Source organism: Loxodonta africana, chromosome 21, assembly GCF_030014295.1.
Source record: "Loxodonta africana isolate mLoxAfr1 chromosome 21, mLoxAfr1.hap2, whole genome shotgun sequence".
In the NCBI taxonomy this organism is placed as follows: Eukaryota; Metazoa; Chordata; class Mammalia; order Proboscidea; family Elephantidae; genus Loxodonta; species Loxodonta africana.
Genome location: NC_087362.1, coordinates 30,140,751 through 30,159,860, shown reverse-complemented (window position 1 = coordinate 30,159,860; position 19,110 = coordinate 30,140,751). Strand labels below are relative to the sequence as shown.

Sequence of the window (19,110 nt, the reverse complement as noted above, 5' to 3'; positions counted from 1 at the left end):
TCAACCTTGGGTTCCCTATTACCAGCTTTCCTGTCTCCTCTGGCCTTCTAGTCCTTGCCCCTGGGCTAGTATGCCCCTTTAGTCTTGTTTTATCTTAGGGGTCTGTCTAATCTTCGCCTTAAGAGTGAACCTCAGGAGCAGCTTCATTACTGAGCTAAAACGGTGTCAGGGGGCCACACACTCAGGTTTCTCCAGTCTCTGTCAAGCCAGTAAGTCTGGTCTTTTTTGTGAGTTAGAATTTTGTTCTACATTTTTCTCCATCTCTGTCAAGGACCCTCTGTTGTGGTCCCTGTCAGAGCAGTCAGCGGCGGTAGCCCAGCACCATCTAGTTGTACCGGACTCCGTCTGGTGGAGGCCACGGTAGTTGCAGTCCCTTAGTCCTTTGGACTAATCTTTCTGAGAAGGCACCACTTTTGAAGAAGGTGTGAGTTGGGACTGGGGGGCTCATTCATCCTGCCTTCCCCTTATCCGCACTCATCCACAACCACATTCTTAATATCCCCAATTTACCGATAAGAAAACGGAGGCTAGATACGCTGAGTGACTGTCTCAAGGCCACACTGCAGTACATGGGGGAACTGCAACTCCGACATACACGCCCCCGAAGCTGCGCTGCCTGCCTGGCGCTCCCTCCCTGGGCTGGGGCATCGCGGCGGCGTCTGCAGGACGGTAACTGGATGCAGGATGGTGACCGGTGCGCAGGCACTGTCTGCTCAGTTCTCAATTAGCTTCTGGGCGGGCGGGGCTGCTCCAAGCCTCAGGTTACTCATCTTTGAAATGGACATCTTGCCCGCCTGGCTGTTCTGCAGATGGCAGTGATGATGGTCAACCCTGAGAGTCTGTGAAAAGTTCGTCATCAGTAAAAAATGCCCTGAGTCTCCATTCAACGTCTTCTGACCGGCAAAAGGTGAAATGTTAAAGCTGGTTATATTTGATAAGGCGAGAAAATATTTCATCCGAGGAAGATAGATTAACGTGTTTCCGCTTTGATATTTAGAATAAGATGTTTTCTTCCGAAGGCGTCAGTCAGCAAAACCGCGAGGCGGCGAACCGGGGATTGCCTGCTTCCCCCGGAGAGCCACGGCGCACTCGTCACGTGACAGGGCGCGTCACATGACCGCGCTCGCGGGAGCGTTAAACCCTATACGCAGGCGTTCTCAGGCGGCCCCGTCAAGAGCGCGGGCTCAGGGCCCCGCCCCGGGGGGCGGGGCGTCTTGACGGCGCCTGCGCCGCGACGGTGATCGGGTGGGCGCGGGCCGGGGGGCGGGGCCGCGCGGAGGCCGGAAGGAAGAGGGAGCAGGGAAGAACAAGCGAGGGAAGCCCGCCTGCCCCAGGACGACCGTCGCGGCCTGATGACGTCGTACAATGGCCGGCCCCCGCGGGTAGTGGAGCCCGTTTGTTCCGCCCGCGTCGCGCTTGAAGCCGGAGCGTCTGAGGAGCGGAAGGGCAGAGGGACGTCTACTCCGCGCCGTCCCAACTCCAGCGGAGCAGTGGCCCGCTCTCGGCGCTCGCGCTGAGGTGAGCGAGGCCCGACCGGGCGGCTAGGAGGCCGGGCTGGCGGCGCCGGCGGGGGGAGGAGGAGGCCGCCTCGGCGGCGGCGGCGGCAGGCAGGAGCGTGGCGGCGGTGGCGGGAGCCGAGGCCAGGGAACCCTTCGCCGCCGTCGCTTCCGTGGAGCGCCCCAGGCTGCGCGCTCCGGCCGTGGGGGCAGCTGACTGAAGCGTGGCTTCTGGGCCCCCGGGAAGGGGGATACTGAGACAGGCACGATTCCGCGTTCCGTCCGCGGCGAGTCCCGGCCCGCGGGAGCCCTGGAACCCCTCAGAGTCTGGACTCCTCGCGAGCTGCCCTCGCGCTCCGGGTGGAGTTTATTTTCCTGAAGCTGTCAGTTCTCATCCGGGCATTCGCGTGGCACATGTTTGCCGTCCACAAAGGGAGGGTGAGAGGCATGCGAATTTGTCCTCCGGACTAGGCCGGCCCCAAGTGTTGATGGCTCTTTGGGGGATCTTTGAGCTCTTTGGAGCCACCTGGAACTTGCTCCCTCGCCTCGAAAGTGTGCACAGGTTGGACGTATTTGCTGTGCCCCGAGATGCTCTCCAGCCTCTTAGAAATAGTAATGTACTTGTCTCTTTGATTTAGGACCCCAAAGGATTCTGGGCCCCTAGAATAAACTAACTGCAACTATGATGCTGGAAGAACCTAAGACTTTAAGACTTAACTAGTCTTGCTCCTGCGAAAACCTTAAGTTTTCCTGGTTACTTTGTGACAGCTGAGTTTGCTGGGCAGAATGGTTGATTATGTTAAGTGAACTTTTTTTTTAACAAACTCATTTGCAAGACTAAACCAGTCCTCAGCTCCACTTGAGGGAAATGGAAGAAGGGACTATGACATCTGAACTTCAGTTTGGGGTGTATCAATGGTTCCTCATTCCTCCTTTAGGACTCACCTCTGTCATACTGCCTGTGGAATGGTCCCTTCCTGAGGCAGTGGTCGGGATTCCCAGGTGAGCCTGGACTGAGGGAGATTCCAACTTCACGCCCTGGGAGGGGAGTCTCTGCCTGATTACATTACAGTCTGAGCGTTTGAGTAGAGTCCAACCAGGCCCCAAAAGCTGAAACTACTTTCCAGTGTTAGGGGAAATGCTCAGACAGCCGAAGAAAGCTTTGTGGAGTCATTCCAGAGAGCATACAGGTAAGTTCTGGCTGTGCTCGTGTTGGAAGGGGTTTTGACTTATCACAGCTACAAATGATATCAAGGTGTTTCCTTATTTTTTCTTCTGGTGGTCAAATTTAGTAAATTTGGGTGATGCTATCAATTGTCAACTATAGAGGAGTCAGTCTTTCGTTTTGGTGTTATAAGTCTGTAAAATTATGAACCTGAATTTTATCTAGACAAACCAGAACTTAAGTATCCAGGTAGACACTGAGTTGTTAAAAACAGTTGTCCCAAAAGGTTATGTTTCTGTTTCATTGATGTTTCTTTGCCAGTACGTCTTTAGCACTCCTGTTACGGTAATGAATATGTAAGCCATGTGAGAAAATCAGTCATATTTAATAGTCATACTACATGTTTGACCAAAACTTGTCTTACCTGGCTTGGTAACTCACCTCATTCTCCAGACCAGGCTCTGAATGACTTCTGACTATTTCTGAAACTAACCCACCTTGAGGAGGAAAATTTGCTGCTACCAGAGAGAGCCAGGAGAGCGATCTGCAGGTCTGAAGATCACTCTGAAAGAGAAGTTCCCGCGTGCTCTGTGCTTTAGCAGCGCCGTAGGAAGCAGTGTGTGGCCTTCCAGGGCGACTGCTTGGAAAGGAGACCACTCCCTTTCTGTGACTGATTTTTGGTGTATTCTTTTCAAAATTAGGCAACTCTTTAAATTTTTTTTTCCCTGATGCGCAACAGGTACTTTCTTAAGTAACGAGATTTTGTCATTTATGCATTTATTCACCAAACATTCATCCAGCGCTGCCTGCCGAATGGAGACACTATAGGGTGGCACATGTCACCTGCTCTCTGGGCAGGTTCACAATCTTGTGGATCAAAAGTCTGAAGGTTTAGCTGGTTCCCGGCTACAACCAATGACTGTCCTGACAGGGAACACAATGGAACCCCTGAGGGAGCAGGAGAGCAGTGGGATGCAGACGCCAAATTCTCATAAAAAGACCAGACTTAATGGTCTGACTGAGACTAGAAGGACCCCGGTGGTCATGGCCCCCAGACCTTTTGTTGGCCCAGGACAGGGAACCATTCCCAAAACCAACTCTTCGGACAGGGATTGGACTGGACAATGGGATGGAGAGGTTTGCTGATGAGGAGTGAGCTTCTTGGATCAGGTGAACACTTGAGACTGTGTTGGCATCACCTGTCTGGAGGGGAGATGAGAGGGTGGAGGGGGTTAGAAGCTGGCAGAATGGACATGAAAAGAGAGTGGAGGGAGGGAGCGGGCTCTCTCACTGGGAGGAGCAATTGGGAGTATGTAGCAAGGTGTATATAAGTTTTTGTGTGAGAGACTGACTTGATTTGTAAACTTTCACTTAAAGCACAATAAAGATTAAAAAAAAAAAGAAGAAGAAGGTTTAGCTCCAAACCATGCCGTGAGCCCACAATTCACGGTGGTTGTGTCAGAAGAGCAAACTAAGCAGAAATTGTGATTGTGGGAGTTAGGTAACACTTGTCCAAAGGACCCCATTTCATTGACTGCACCTAATAGGCCGCATATTTCACTTTCTTGCACCCCTACATATCGGTTAAGACTTGTTCGGATAACCCCATTTCATCAGGCACGCTTAATGGGCTCTGCATTTGTCTTCCTAGCACCCCAACATATCAGTTAAGACTTGTCCAGGGGGCCCCATCTCATAAGCCACATTAATAGGCAGTGTATTTCTCTTCCCAACACCCCAACCTAGAGTCTGCACTGAGCTATTTGCCAAATTAAATTAATCTCAAAACAGGACATTGACACCCAGAGAGACAGTTAACCTGCCCAGAGCAGGACTTGGAACTCAAGACATCTTCTCATTCCCAGGGACATTCCTTCTCATCTGTTCCACATGGGTAACCCAGGTTGCTTATGATAAACAGGTAGATTTGTTGGCATCTGAAAGGTGTTCAGCAGTATGTAGCCTCAAGTTTTGAAGTCCAGTTGGTTTCCTAGGGAAAGACAACACTCTTTTCTTTGGTAAACTTTTCAGGGTCTCCTAAGGGGTGACTATGTGCCAATGTGCAAAGGACAGCCCCTCTTTACACCTGTAGTAATTGTTGATACTGTTCCCTTTCAGTCTCAAAATATCCTGTTTACACAATAAATTACATGGTAGCTCTGCTACTAAGTGCCAGTGCCTTTGCTAGGCTCAGGGAACACGGAGGGGAGTCAGAGTCCTCCCACTCAGCCACTTCACGGAGGGGGATGTGGGGGCAAACAAGCAGTGGCATTACAGTGTGTTAAGTATGGATACTTAATGGAATAATAAACAATATACTTAGGGCAAGAGTTCTTAACCTGGGAACCAAGGGTAGACCTCAGGAGGTTTTCGAACTCCAAAAGTGTGAGGTAAAATGGTGTGTGTCCAGGTTTTTTAGGAAGACGAACCATACCCTTTACAGGATTGTCAGGGATCTGTGATCCCCAAAAGATTAAGTATCAAGACGTGAAGAACGAGGCTGCCCTCTGAGGGGTTCTTTCGAGACCCTTTTGCTCTGGTGCCGTGAGCACTGGAAAACGCTCTTGAGGGTTGGGGAAGCTAACCGCATCCTCGGCGTGGGTGTGTTGGAATCGTTTCCATGATCAGACTGTGCAGAGTGTGTGGCCCCGTCAGCCCTTCTCACAGTTAACTTTACATTCCACAGGGCACCCGCCTCGGCACTTCCTGTGGTTTTAGTGGACGTCTAAAGATGGGCTCTTTTGGGAGTCTCTTTTATTGAATTCATGTTTGATTTAGGGGCCCACGTTTCAGACTTCTGACGAGTTTAAAATAAAAAGCATATGACCATCCCTATTATTTGCCTGGTAGTCTGTCCAGAGCATGTGGTGGCTTTTCCATCTAGATGAAAGTGTGCATGTTTGGGTCCTGTAGAGCTGAGGTAGGAGTATAGATGGAGCAGCGCAAAACTTGGCAAGGAAAGAAAAACGGGCAAAATCTACTAGCTTAATAGAAGATGGCCCTCACTTATGCATAGGCTCTCTTCCCAAAAAGAACTTAGAAGGTGAGTTTGGAGCTTGGGTCACATCTTTTTCTGAAAACACTGGTTTAAAGTGGGGATTTGGCTACTTCGGCATACTTACTGTGGGCACCATGGCTGAGTCTTAGCTTTCGGAGCAGTGCTCTGTGCCATCCCAGCATGTCCACTCCCTTGCTTTGTGGCCTTGGTTTCCTGATCTATGAAATGAGAACAACATATGATGTGAGGATTACAAATGAGGTGAGGGGATAAGTCACGTGCCTGGCACAGAATAGTGTCTCGGCAAACCATGACAGCTGGTGGTTGTGTTACAGAAATGGTTTTAATAATAGGGTCTTGCATTACATAGGTTCTCGAGTATTCGTCGAATGAAACCGTGAATGAATTTCTCCTTAGTCCTCCCGGAGACTTGCACTGAATTCCACGGGAGTGTGGTTATTATAAGTTGGTTACCATTATTCACCTTTACATTTCTTCATTTAAATGAGAACATGGGGAGCACTGATATGCCAACTCCATTATCAGAGGCTCACCTCATCTCATCGTAACCACCTCATGAGATAGATAATGTCGTCCTCACATTTCAGATGAAGACACTGAGGTCTGTGAGGTTACATAACCTGTCCAAGATCCTAAAGCTAGGAAGCAGTAGACTAAGTTCTAGCTCACAAGCCCAAGCTGTCTGCCCTGTCCTATGGGTCCTATAAAGAAAGCAGCTTGTTTGCAGATAAACTTCCCACTGTCTGCTTCCCTGCTTCCTGCCTTAGTTCAGATATTTGAAGTTGAATACTCTTTTGTTTTTTATTAAGGTTTAGTTTCAAGTTTCCAAAATATAAAAAGGAATTTGGCCGGACCCAGTCATGACTCAGAAACCAAAGTACACCCCAGTTTGCCCTGGGCCCCAGAAAAGCCTGTCATGAGACTATGGAGTTTGTGCAGAGCCTGCTCTGATCAGAGGACAGTATGTTGCAGGCTTGACAGGTGCTTTCTGCAGAGTATCAAGGATGTGATTTACAACTAGCTAGGACACATTGAATTTGCATAGCATTTTATTGATTTGAGAGGTAACTTCGTTTCCCAGGTTGCCATTAGACTATAAAATGTGAGAATCAGAATTTGTTAGGTTTTGAGTAAGAGTATAAAAGGCTGTAACCAGTTAGCATTTGCTGCCTGCCTTCTGGGTACCTGCCTGGCCTGCCTCCTGGGACTGGACTGAGCTAGTCCTAGGGAGATGAAAAGGCCCTTGCCCTCTGATGGGGAAGAAATTATATATACAATGTAGCAAAAACTTTATGGCAAAGATGAGTATAGGATGTTGTGTGCAAAGTTTTATGTGTTACTCTTACTGATATTAATAAGTAAGGATGGGAGGAAAAAGATTGCCAGTTTTTCACTAGCCTCAGACTTAACCGTTGTAACCAACCCACACACACTTTCAGGCCTGAACAGTTAAAGGATGCAGGGGCTTGAGCAAGAGGACCCTGTCCTTAGCTTTTGTCATCCTTGCTCGCGTGCATTAGGCTTTTGGGAACAGTGTGTACGGTGAGGGGCCGGGCAGCGCCTGTGAAAGTCAGGGTGCGCTAGTAACTCCTTCCCCTGGGAGGGGCTGGATTGTGTCTTTAGAAGGCCGGAAAGGGAGTCATTTTCAAACCTAACCATTTTTAACTGACCGAGAATGGATTGGTTGGCTTGTAAATTTCTACTGTTGCTAATCATTTAGTTTTTTTTTTTTTTTTATTGTGCTTTAAGTGAAAGTTTACAAATCAAGTCAGTCTCTCACACAAAATCCCATATACACCTTGCTACACACTCCTGATTACTCTCGCCACTAATCATTTAGTTTTTATAAAGTGATTTGCTCAACTGTAATCTCCATTAACAGCAAAAAAAAAATTTTTTTTTAACGGTAGGTTCAGATGCCAATTCTGGGTACTTTGCATCTTTGAACATAGGTTCTCCTTTAAAAAGCATGACTTAAGATGTATATGTATAGATATGATTGGCTCTCTGTAGACCCATCCTAATCTGGGGTGAATAACCTTTTCCCAGTACTGCTGCGATGCCAGACAGCATGACTGGAAGGGCATTATTTTAAATAACAATCGCAAACAGTGCCTCACAGAATGAAGACCCAGGCGCACGTTGGCCCCTGCACTGTTCTGTGATCACACACTACCTCGGTAGCACGAGCTGCCTTGCTCTGTGGTGGGGGTTGTACATTCTCATCCCATCTTATCCATCTACGTTTAAAACATGGAGCGCGTACATGGGAAAGCCAAAGGATACTCACTTTGGGATTAAATCAAGATGAGTCAGAATAGAAACGGAGTCTTCTATAACAACACCCTTGGTCTAATTCATAAGCACACCACTTGAGCAATGTACAGCTTTTGGCCAGAGCTCCTTTGCACGTCAGATTGGACATTGGCCCTTGTGTTGAGGTGCATGGACACCCATAAGCACTGTTGGAGCCTCAGGTGCAGCTGTGCCATGGTGAGGCCTAGAAATCTTGTTCTTAGGGAGCACCTGGTGGTTTTGATGGAGGCAATCAAGCCAGGCTCTGAGACCTGCGTTCAGTACAGGGAAATGCCCCACAGCCCAGGTCTCGGCCTTAGACTCCTCAGGATGATTCTAGAAAAATGGTCCGATGCACACCTTCAGTTGTGGTACCCCATTGGATAATGCACATTTTCTTGAGTTTCAGAAATAATTTGCTCTAAGAATTCAAGCAGCTGTCCTTTGCTCACTTTTCTGTTGGCTGTTCAGGTTGCATTTGTGATGAGAAGGGGTCGCTGGGCCACGCTACTGCCAGGTGGCACTCATGCACACTTAGCTGAGTAGAGCTCAGTCTTTGGGTGCTAGTGTGGGTTTAACTGCCTGTCTTTCTCTCCAGTGGCACAGCCAGCAGCAGGTCTGCAGCACAGGGTCCGGAGCTGGGAGGTGCTGCACAGGGCCAAGCAGAGTGGAGGTCCTGATTCTCCCTGTCAGGTCAGGAGCATGCGCCAGGAGGGGGTGGGCTGGCCTTCTACTTTGCTGACTGCTGAGCTTCTCTGACCCCTCTCTTGTAGAGCCGTGGGTACCGATGGATGTGGCCGAGAGCCCTGAACGGGGTCCATGCTCTCCAGAAGATGAAGAGGAGCAGCAGCGGGGGCTCTCGGACGATGACATTTTGAAGGAGAGCGGATCAGAGCAGGATTTGGACGGAGCTGGGGGGAGGGCATCTGACTTGGAGGATGAGGACCACACAGCCCGGGGACTGAGCCAGGGGGAGGAAGACCACTCCGACGAGGAGGGCCCAGCAAGCGAGCCCCAGTCTCAGGATCCAGACTCTGAGGCCAACGAGTTGAGCAGGGGCCCCGCGAGCCCCCCGTGTGAGGAGGAGGGGGGTGTGGGGGAGGAGGACCGGACCAGTGACCTCAGGGACGAGGCATCCTCCGTCACTAGGGAGCTGGACGAGCATGAACTCGATTATGACGAGGAGGTCCCCGAGGAACCTGTCCCTGCTGCCCAGGACGATGAGGCCGAGAAGGCAGGGGCCGAGGGCGATGAGGAGAAGGGGGAAGGTGCCCCAGAGACAGAGGAGAAGGCAGGAGCTAAGAATGTCGAAGGGAAAGAGCCTATGGAGACCGTGAAGGAGAAAAAAAAAGAGGATGATGATGGGGAAATTGACGACGGGGAGATTGACGTAAGTACACCTGGGGTGAGGTGGGAGGGAATGGCTGCCTGGTGCGGCCACCCACTGCACACCAGAAAACAGCGGGCCCTCCTTGGGGCTAATTTTGTGATTCCCTCTTCAGTAGAAGCAAGGAGGTGGGATAAAGGAGGAAAATTATTGCTTCTGGGGGGGCGTCACCACAGTAATTAGAAAGCAAATGTTGAAAACCAAGAATGAAAAATGAGCTAGCTTCAGAAATGTTCTGTCTGCCACTTGGTAGCTGGAAAAGTGTCCAAGGGCCTGTTTCTCACTCCCTGTTACTGGTTGGGTTTGTTTTGATGCGGCCTTCACGTTGACTAGAAAATATCACTAGTGATACTACACACGGGTAACTCCTCTCATCCTCTGTGGGTCTCATTTTTGGAGTATTTACCCCTGTCCCCACCACATACTCGCTCCTGTGTCTTCTTCCTCGGAAGCCACCGTCAGCGTGCTGTGCTGTGCCCCGCTCCCCCTGGTTCTGAGTGCGAGCTCCCTCAGAAGCCACCGTCAGCGTGCTGTACTGTGCCCCGCTCCCCCTGGTTCTGAGTGTGAGCCGGAAGTATGCACATCGGGTTTGTCAGCAGCAGCCTGGGCTCGGACCTGCTTCTGGGCAGCCTTGGCCTAGCTCCCTTAGTGGGAATTCCTGGAAAGTAGTTTCTGGTTTTTAGTGGAAAGTACGCATTCCAGAAAACTTTTTCCCCTATTGCTTTCCAGCGCAGCTCTGTTATCAGAGGTGATCTACCTGGTATGTTTTTATGAGGAAGAAGCTTACAGTTTGGCTTACAAGTCAGAGAATGGACATGGGCCGAGGCCTTGGGGAGTCAGTTCCCAGCAGGACTCTCACTGGTGGCGAGCAGAGAGGCTGCCCAGCCCACGGGGCCCTTCCCGCATCATCTTGCATGTCCCCTTCCTTTGGCTTCCCGGCTCCTGTGAATTACCAGGTGTGACCAGGGAAAAGTCTAGAAAACTGTTTGCTTCATCATCCTTATAATTTAGTAGCACTTGCTCTTGTCAAGTGGCCTTGTCCTGCCTTTTTCGGTTTTGGGTCCAGTGAAGTGATGGGGCTGTCCCCACCGTCCCCAACTTCTCTGTCCCCTCAGTACTGTTTTCTTGATGGTGACATCAATTTGTATTATAGACCTTGAAATCATTTTGTCTAGACCACAAAATGTGTGATCCAGGCCTTGAATTACCTTTACATGTTTTTGGTGTGCTGCCAAAACATCCCTCAGACAGAGATGCCTTTCCAGAAGGGCCTTTTCCCTGCTTTGCACCCAACTAGGGCCAGCTTCTCACAGCGCTGGGCTGCCTTGTGGCGTGGAGCCAAGGGCTCCACTGATGGTCAAGCTTTGTGTGCATCTATTTAGAGGCTTCTCACCTGTCCAGGATGTCACACAGAGAACCAGATTCCCCTGGGCTTTTGTTTCTACCTGTACCATCTCTCAGGAGAGTAGACAGAACTTGCCAGAATTGGACTACCTGCTGTGTGGCGGTCCTTCCTTCTCCTTCGCCTCTGGTTAGTCTCTCACATGGCCATTCCCCCCCGCCCCGCCCCCACCCCGGGGCTTGGGGAGCGGTTTGATTGCTCCCTGATATACTTGGGTCTGCTCTGGGATTGGCCTTCACAGAAGACCGTCCGCCTCACTGGTTGCGCAGCATCTCCTTTGCCCCTGACTCGGTCCTGGTTTTTATGTCTCCCTTATCGTGTGGTTAAAAGAACCCAAGACAGTCCCTGGGTCCCCCAGCCTTTGATAGGCCTGCATGTCCTTTTGATCCTGCTGTTACTGGTGACATCTCCCATCTGTTGGGCAGACTTCCAGAGGCAGTGGCACAGTGGGCGCAGAGCTCTGTAAGTTGTCCTAGGCCCCCTTGGCCACCATTGGTAGCTCACTGCCCACCTCCTACAAAACAGTTTGAAGCATTTTCTTCGTATGTGGCATTTTTTAGTTGCTCATGTTGAATTTCACCTGTTCCTTTTGTGCCTGGATTCAGCCTAGGAGATCTCCCTCAGCCTGTCCTTAGGGTGCTGAGTTTTCTCTCTGAAAGGGCTGTGCTCTTGCCTAACTGACTGCTACTTGTGCACTCCCTCCATGTCACTTTTGAGGTGCAGGGCCACAGCAGCCCACCCTGACACTCAGGAGAGAAAAAGCGCAAGTGTTACAAACTTTAGGATCGTCACTCCTTTCACACCTGTCACCTGTGTGGGTCTTGAACCACAAGAGTCCATGTAGGTGTAAGATCCAGGAAACCTGAGAACTCATCTAGCGGCAGACCTGAGCTAAACTGACACAGGGTTGTCTGTGACCTTGTCTTTATCCTACTCAGTGTGAACAGGCACACATTCCCTTGCAGAAATAGTGCTGTCAGTTACAGGATGTCGTTTCTACTCCACTGTATTGCCTTTCTAAAATCAAAACGTTTCTAAATTCCAAAAACACATCTGGCTGCAAGGGCTTTGGAAAAGCGGCACCAGACCTCTATTTTTATCCCCATTTTACAGACGAGGGAGCTTGTGATTGTCCCAGATGGCAAGACCAGGGCTCCACCCAGGCTTCTCCCCAGCTTATTCTCTGTGTGCTGTGTCCATTTCCTTTGACATGGCAGTGGCACGTGGTGACTCAGTTTTCTTATCTGCGTTTGTTACTGAGGCTTCAGTTTTTGAAAGAATTTTTTTTTTTTTTTGCAGTTATATAAGTAATGCACATCCATTGTTTTTTAAAAAGGAAAATAAAAACCTGCACAGGAAAATACAAATTATCTATTACATTATTGCTCAGAATTAATTGTATTTTGCTGCATTATTTCTAAGGGCCTTTTCTGTTACAATAAGTTTTCGTTTTCAGACCACTTCCTGCTTTTGTGTTACGTGAGGCACTGTGCGTGAGTACTCTGCAGGCAGCATTTCAGTTAAGCTCCACAGCAGTCCTGCGTGGAAGGTGTGCTCCATTCTGCAGAGAAGAAACTAAGGTGCAGAGGTGGAGCAGGCCTCCACATCACCATGGCCAGGATGGAGCAGAGGTGGAGTGAGGATGGATGTCACAACGCAGCCCGGATGGACCAGAGCCACAATAGGAACCCAGCCTTGCTCCCCCCGTGCACACTCGTTTGTATGAAGGCTCTTAAAACTGAAATAGACCTGGGCGCCTCTGATCTGCGTGCATATTTACCCCAGGCAGCGCTAGCAAAGGTGTACCAACAGGGCATGGTTGCTGTAGCTCTACATCAAGCAATGTAGGGTCTGATGGTGCTTTGTTGCCCACTCTGGGCACTCCCCCATGCTAGGTGTTGCTTTTGTTCTCGCCCGTCCTGAGTGGCATCTGCATAGAGTTCCTCAGCTCTATCCTTCCTGTAGGCCCAGCAGTGTGCCTCTGACCTGCCCATTTGGCCTCTCCTGTGTTCTGACATCTGCTATTTCCAATCCGGGTCCAGTGGCCAGAAGGCCATCCGTGTGTGAGGAGCAGGGAGGCCCCAAAAAATTCCCATCATCACAAACTAGATGTGACAGTCCTCAATGACAGAGAATGTGTGCTTGGCTGTAGAAGTCCCTTCCTGGAGTTGTATTTGCATGAAACTCCCTATAAGATTTAAGAGATTATTTTAATCATCCATCGTTTAAAAGGCCATCATGCCAAACGAATGTAATTGAAAACTCGGGATACTGTGTTCTATCATTAGCATTATTATTTTAATTAAAAGGGAAGCCCTAAATTTAGTGCAGTGTGTTCCCTCTGTCTCCTGGATGGCAAGTGAACTGGATGACTGAGACCAGTAGGTAGCTGCTGTTTGTGTTCTTTGGGGTCACCGTTAATCTCGTGTGCTTCTCCAGGCATCGCTGTGGTCTGTTTAGTACTGATTTCTAGTAGCTACTTGGTGGCGTAGTGGTTAAGTGCTACGGCTGCTAACCAAAGGGTCAGCAGTTCGAATCCATCAGGCGCTTCTTGGAAACTCTATGGGGCAGTTCTTTTCCGTCCCGTAGGGTCACTATGAGTCGGAATCGACTCGACGGCACTGGGTTTGGTTTTTGGTTTTACACGGTATTGCCGTGTATGGTAATATGGCTGCTCACCAGTCTGTAGATGGGGAGCACCAACAATCACCTCTTTGCAGAAACACTTCTTTAAATCTGACCCAGTGCACTGAAGAGGAAGCCGGATTTCTGAAAACGACTTTCCATACTCCTGGCCTTGTGCATAAATTCTCAAGTGGAACAGGGAGACTTAAATAAGCTCAGACCTCTGAAGAGTTTATTTTGCTTTTTCTTATGGAAACGAAGAAAATTTGCTCTCAACTTAGATTTGAGCTTTTATAAACCACCACATTAAGGCTTTCATGAAGTGATTACTGCCGTGAGGATAGTAGGAAAAAGCGAGCACAGGTTCACGGCCAGGCCAGAGGAGGGCGGCGTTTCCTTACTCTCAGCACTCAGGCAGCACGTGTGCTTTGACATTCAGAGAGATGCGCCTTCTGGATAGACCTCTTAGGAGCCTGTTCCTTTCATTATAAACTGTTTCTTCTTAACCTAGTAATTTGAACGCGGAAGTCATGCAAATATTTAAGCTTTAAAATTTTAAGCCATCATAAATCCAGGGTTTGATTTCAGCATCTATTCATTCAACAAGCAATTGCTGACTGCCCCATGTGAGGCCAACACTGCTCTCCCTTGCGCTGAGTGAGGAGACACATTCCCTGTCTCGTGGAGCACACTGTCCAGTTGGGCCAACAGTGGCCATATGTCATCATTGCGAGGATGTCCATGTGCAGCCATGACACATGCTACAGAGGGGGAGGGCCGGTCAGGAAGGCTGCCTCAGGAATGGGTGGGGCTGTGGTCTAGAACGAGATGAGCGGAGTGATGGGGAAGAGGAGAGGGAAGGGAATGGCCAGGTGTGGGGTTCGAAAAGGTTACTTTGCTCTGTAGAGGGCAAATTGGAGCATTTAGGGGCAGTGTGAGGAGACCAGGCTTCACCACCAGGGAGGCTGGGTGGGCACTTGGACCAGGGTGGTCATGCTGGAGATGGAGAGAGGCCGGAAGGACACCTGGCTGGCAGATTATGCTGGGGCCATGTGGAAGGGCAGATGTTGGGGGAGAGGAGTGTGTCCACCCTGGACATGGGGAGCTCGGTGTGTCCTCAGAACATGCCAGAGATGTTGGGGGGCAGGGGGCGGTGGTACCGCTTGGCTGGAGGTGGTCCAAAGAGAGGTGTCCACTGCAGGGTCCACATGACATTGTCTGCTGCCGGTCGGGTCCTGAGGCCCTGGGTGAGCGTGGCTTGAGGAGCGCAGAGCAGTGTTTCTGGATCTTGGCCCGGAAATCACCCCTCACCTCTTAAATCAGAATCCCTGGGGGTGAGAACCAGGCTTATTCTAAAGTGTGCACAGCCGAGGCTGGGAACTCTGCGAGAGAAGAGGCCACCTGGAGCTGGCTGCAGGGAGTGGAATCCTTGGCCTTGGTGGCTAAACTTCCCTCCTCCTGCCTACCAGACTTTTAAATGAGAGGAAGTGATGCGTTTAATTTTAAGGGACTTAAAATCTTTTGCTCAGTGATTTTGTTTAAGTGTACAAAAATAGTTTTAAAATCCTGAGATATAAGCATTTCTTGCCAAAACTGGCTAATTAAGAGAAATACACTTAAGTCCAGCTTGTGAAGTGCCTCATGTCCTTCACAGACTGCTGTTCCTTAGTTTCCTCTGTTTAATGCCTCAGTCTGTGAGGAAGCTTTGGGATCACCCCCCCTTTTTTTTTTTTTTGGTTTTTACTACCCTTACACTTTTTTTTTTTAATAATTTTTATTGAGCTTTAAGTATTTTTTTTTTAAGTGAACGTTTACAAATCAAGTCAGTCACATATAAGTTTATATACACCTTACTCCATACTCCGACTCACTCTCCCCCTAATGAGTCAGCCCTTCCAGTCTCTCCTTTCGTGACAATTTTGCCAGTTTCTAACCCTCTACCCTCCCATCTCCCCTCCAGACAGGAGATGCCAACACAGTCTCAAGTGTCCACCTGATACAAGTAGCTCACTCTTCATCAGCCTCTCTCTCCTACCCATTGTCCAGTCCCTTCCATGTCTGATGAGTTGTCTTCAGGAATGGTTCCTGTCCTGGGCCAACAGAAGGTTTGGGGACCATGACTGCCGGGATTCCTCTAGTCTCAGTCAGACCATTAAGTCTGGTCTTTTTATGAGAATTTGGGGTCTGCATCCCACTGATCTCCTGCTCTCTCAGGGGTTCTCCGTTGCGCTCCCTGTCAGGGCAGTCATTGGTTGTGGCCGGGCACCATCTAGTTCTTCTGGTCCCAGGATGATGTAAGTCTCTGGTTCCTGTGGCCCTTTCTGTCTTTTGGGCTCATAGTTATCGTGTGACCTTGGTGTTCTTCATTCTCCTTTGATCCAGGTGAGTCGAGACCAATTGATGCGTCTTAGATGGCTGCTTGTTAGCATTTAAGACCCGAGACGCCACATTTCAGAGTGGGATGCAGAATGTTTTCATAATAGAATTATTTTGCCAATTGACTTAGGAGTCCCCTTAAGCCATAGTCCCCAAACCCCCGCCCTTACTCCGCTGACCTTTGAAACATTCAGTTTATCCCGGAAACTTCTTTGCTTTTGGTCCAGTCCAGTTGAGCTGACCCTCCGGGATCACCCCATTTTGTGGGTGAAGAATCTAAGGTTCGGGAAATGTATGTACATGGATAGGTGCTGAGACCTGATGTTGTGGGGCATCTCAGCCTTCACCGGGTTTGTCTGTCTTGCCTGTTTGGTCAGACCAGTACCGGTTGGTAGACCTCCCCCCGCCCCGCCCAGTGCTTCCTCTGGGTGGCGCTTCTTGTGGTCCAATGATCCCTCTCACAATCTCCTCATCTGTTTCAGGATGATGACCTGGAAGAAGGCGAGGTCAAGGACCCCAGTGACAGGAAGGTGAGGCCTCGTCCCACCTGCCGCTTCTTCATGAAAGGTAACTGTCTGGGGCGGGGCCCGCAGCAGCCCTGTGTCTGGGTTTCCCGGCCGTGTGGTGGTAGTCCAGCCTGCGAACACCTGGAGTAGGCCTACAGGGCGGCATGTGCTGATGGTGGTGATGGTATGGAGGCTGCACATTAGATCCTCTTACCAGTCCTATCATCACTTTAAAGAATAACCCAGAAAGGCACCAACTCTAGCCTGCCCACCTGCAGCAGACTCTGGTTTAAATATCGGGCATGTTTATAAGGCCAAATGCCATAGGCACCAGCTTTGACATTTTTCCATCTCTGTAAGGAAAATTACCACTTTTCTGCAAGATATGTCAGAATGCATCCTGCCTTTGGAGTGGATATCTAAATGGCCCAGGGGAGGCCTGTGCGAGCAGAAGGCTCTCCCTCTCCTGTAGCTTGAACACTGTGTGCTAAGCAGCTGCAACAGGTGGCAGTGTGATAAAACCTTATTCAGCGGTCAGGACTAACAACATTTTTAAATGTATCGTAACCCTGTAGCGTTAGGTACTATGGCTTCTGTTTTGTTATGTAAATCTCAGGCAATTGGAAATAGAAATGAGCATTTTCCCGTCTGTAAGGGTGTCTTAGAGGTGCAGAATTAGTTTCAGCATGTGTCTTGTAATTGGCATTTCCCTTGGTCAGGTAGGAAGATGTTTCCGCCTTCTCTGCATCTTACTGGCCCAGCCGGCACCACCCCTAATGCTCACACCTCCCTGTGTACTTCTCTTCCAGATGTTGTGCCACCATTATCCACTCTTCCACCACTATCAAATTCCATACCATTCAGAGGCCAGGTTAAAGGTACAAAAATATGCTCTGTTCACTCTTTAGCCCCTTAAATTCCCACTGCTCCAGAGGTTGACCTTCCTTCTCCGGATTCAGAGCCTAGCTGTGAAGCCGAAGGACAGGGTGCGCCCTGGGCCAGGGAGCTGTGTAGACCTCCATGCTTGGAGGGGGCACTGGAGCAGGCGAGGGCTGCCAAGTGAGGCTGCAGTGGGGGGGCATGCGGGGGGCACGGGCAGCCCAGGGAGGGCAGGTGGTGGGGCGCAGTGGGTTCCGCACCTGAAACAGCCCTGTCACTGGTACAGAGAGGTGACCCCTGCTGCCCCTCTGGGCGTGTCCTCGAGGGGAGGCTGTGTTCCTGGGGAGGGAGCGGCTGCCCTGCTTCCACGATGGTTGCCGTTTTTGCCAGGAGAAGGCAGCGGACACACAATAAATGTGCGCACGGTGGACCTCTGCTGTGCCACAGCCTATGCCCTGCGCCCTGCACCAGGAGGGACCACACCGTGCGGAGCTCGCAGTGGGCGTGGACACCCAGTGACATGGTCCTGTGCTGTAAAGAAAGCACGGTGACCGGCACGGCCACCGAGGAGCGCAGCTGAACATGTAACACGTTTTAGAGAGTAAATTGTTATCAGTCTTTAAAAGCTCTGGTATTTGAAGTGTCCGCATTCAGAAATGCTAAACTTAAGCAGGAGACATTTTTCCATAATGATGTGGGGATAAATGGCATCAGCCATCTTTCAAATTTCTAAAGTAATGAGGGGAAAAAAAATACATGCATATTTGTATGTGCCGCATCTCTGTCTTCCTGTCCTTGTTTGAGTTAGCACTGTCTGCAGGCGGCCCATGGGCTGCATCTGGTCTGTTGGTGGCAGTATGGCTCCAAGTGTAGCTGGGTCCCTCAGGACTGGCTGGCAGTTCCCACAGCAGGAGGCAGTGGTGTCCACCATCTGGGCCATGGAGCCCTGGTGCAGGTGTTCAGGAATGCCAATTGCCGAACTTGTTGCCAGGGTTTACGAACAGAAGCAAACAAACAGATGAAGTGAAACCATTACTGGAAACTGCAAATGCCCATCACTGGGCAAGGCCTTGGTGAACGAGCAATGAGAGGCGGCTCCACAGAATCAGAGTGGAGACTCAGCAGGCCTGTGGGTGCCAGTCCTCTAGGAAGTGGAACCTTCAGGGCTACACTGAGTGCTGAGCCGCGGTTTCCAACAGTCAGACCCTGTGTGGAAATGTCTACAGCAGAGAATCTGAAGGAAGCTAGTGGCGAGCTGGCTTTTTCACAGGTTAATCGGGCATTATCTGAGCTTTTGTCTCAGGAATACTGCTTTATGTATTTGGATGCATAAAGACAAAGAAGATTAGAGGTTGCCAGGGGCTGGGAGGAGAAGCAAGGGGCAATAATTGCTAATGGGTTTCTTTTTGGGATGATAAAGTTCTAGATAGTGGTGATGGTTGCACAGCTGTGGGAATATATTATAAACTATTGACTTTTGCACTTTAAATGGGTGGATTTTATGGTGTGTGAATTATGAAATTAATTCCGTTACGTTTTGTGATTTGTAGCTTAATCATATAATTGCCCAAATGAACTCATTAATATTTGCAGTCATTGACAGCAAAATATGTTAGGAGCATAACTGGGAAACATTTTAAAGCCCTGATACTTTGTTTATGGTGTATTTTTTCCTCACATATGTTTGTGTTGAACAATCAAGACACAAATTATTTCCACAAATGAATCGCGTTTTCCATAAACATGTGCTGCGGTAGGGTTCTGATCTACCCTAGTTGTGGTCCACACCAGGCTTGTGCATATGCCAGACCTCTTCCTTTCTGTTCCTTCATTCTTTCTTTTTAAAGCAGTTCTCAAAATGTGGTCTGTGGACCCCCGGGGATTCTTGATACCCTCCCAGGGTCCCTGAGGTGAAAATTATTTTCATAATGATCTTAAGACTGCTAGTGGTCATGTGTCC

General features: G+C 49.6%; 1 protein-coding gene across 8 annotated transcripts in view; it reads left to right on the top strand.

The window, feature by feature from the left end:
* The first annotated feature begins 1,347 nt into the window (after positions 1–1,347).
* ZC3H18 (zinc finger CCCH-type containing 18) overlaps positions 1,348–19,110 on the top strand; it is a 52,391-nt gene continuing 34,628 nt past the window's right edge. For 2 of the 8 annotated variants that reach the window (XM_023558083.2, XM_023558082.2), the window contains exons 1-4: positions 1,661–3,211; positions 8,574–8,668; positions 8,749–9,365; positions 16,248–16,332. In XM_023558083.2, the coding sequence (XP_023413851.1) occupies positions 8,763–9,365; positions 16,248–16,332 (688 nt within the window). In that variant the 5' untranslated portion in view covers positions 1,661–3,211; positions 8,574–8,668; positions 8,749–8,762. Of the gene's footprint in view, positions 1,519–1,658; positions 3,212–8,573; positions 8,669–8,748; positions 9,366–16,247; positions 16,333–17,080; positions 17,150–19,110 lie in introns of those variants that run through there. The other 6 variants (XM_023558078.2, XM_023558075.2, XM_023558076.2 and 3 more) reach the window with 6 other exon arrangements.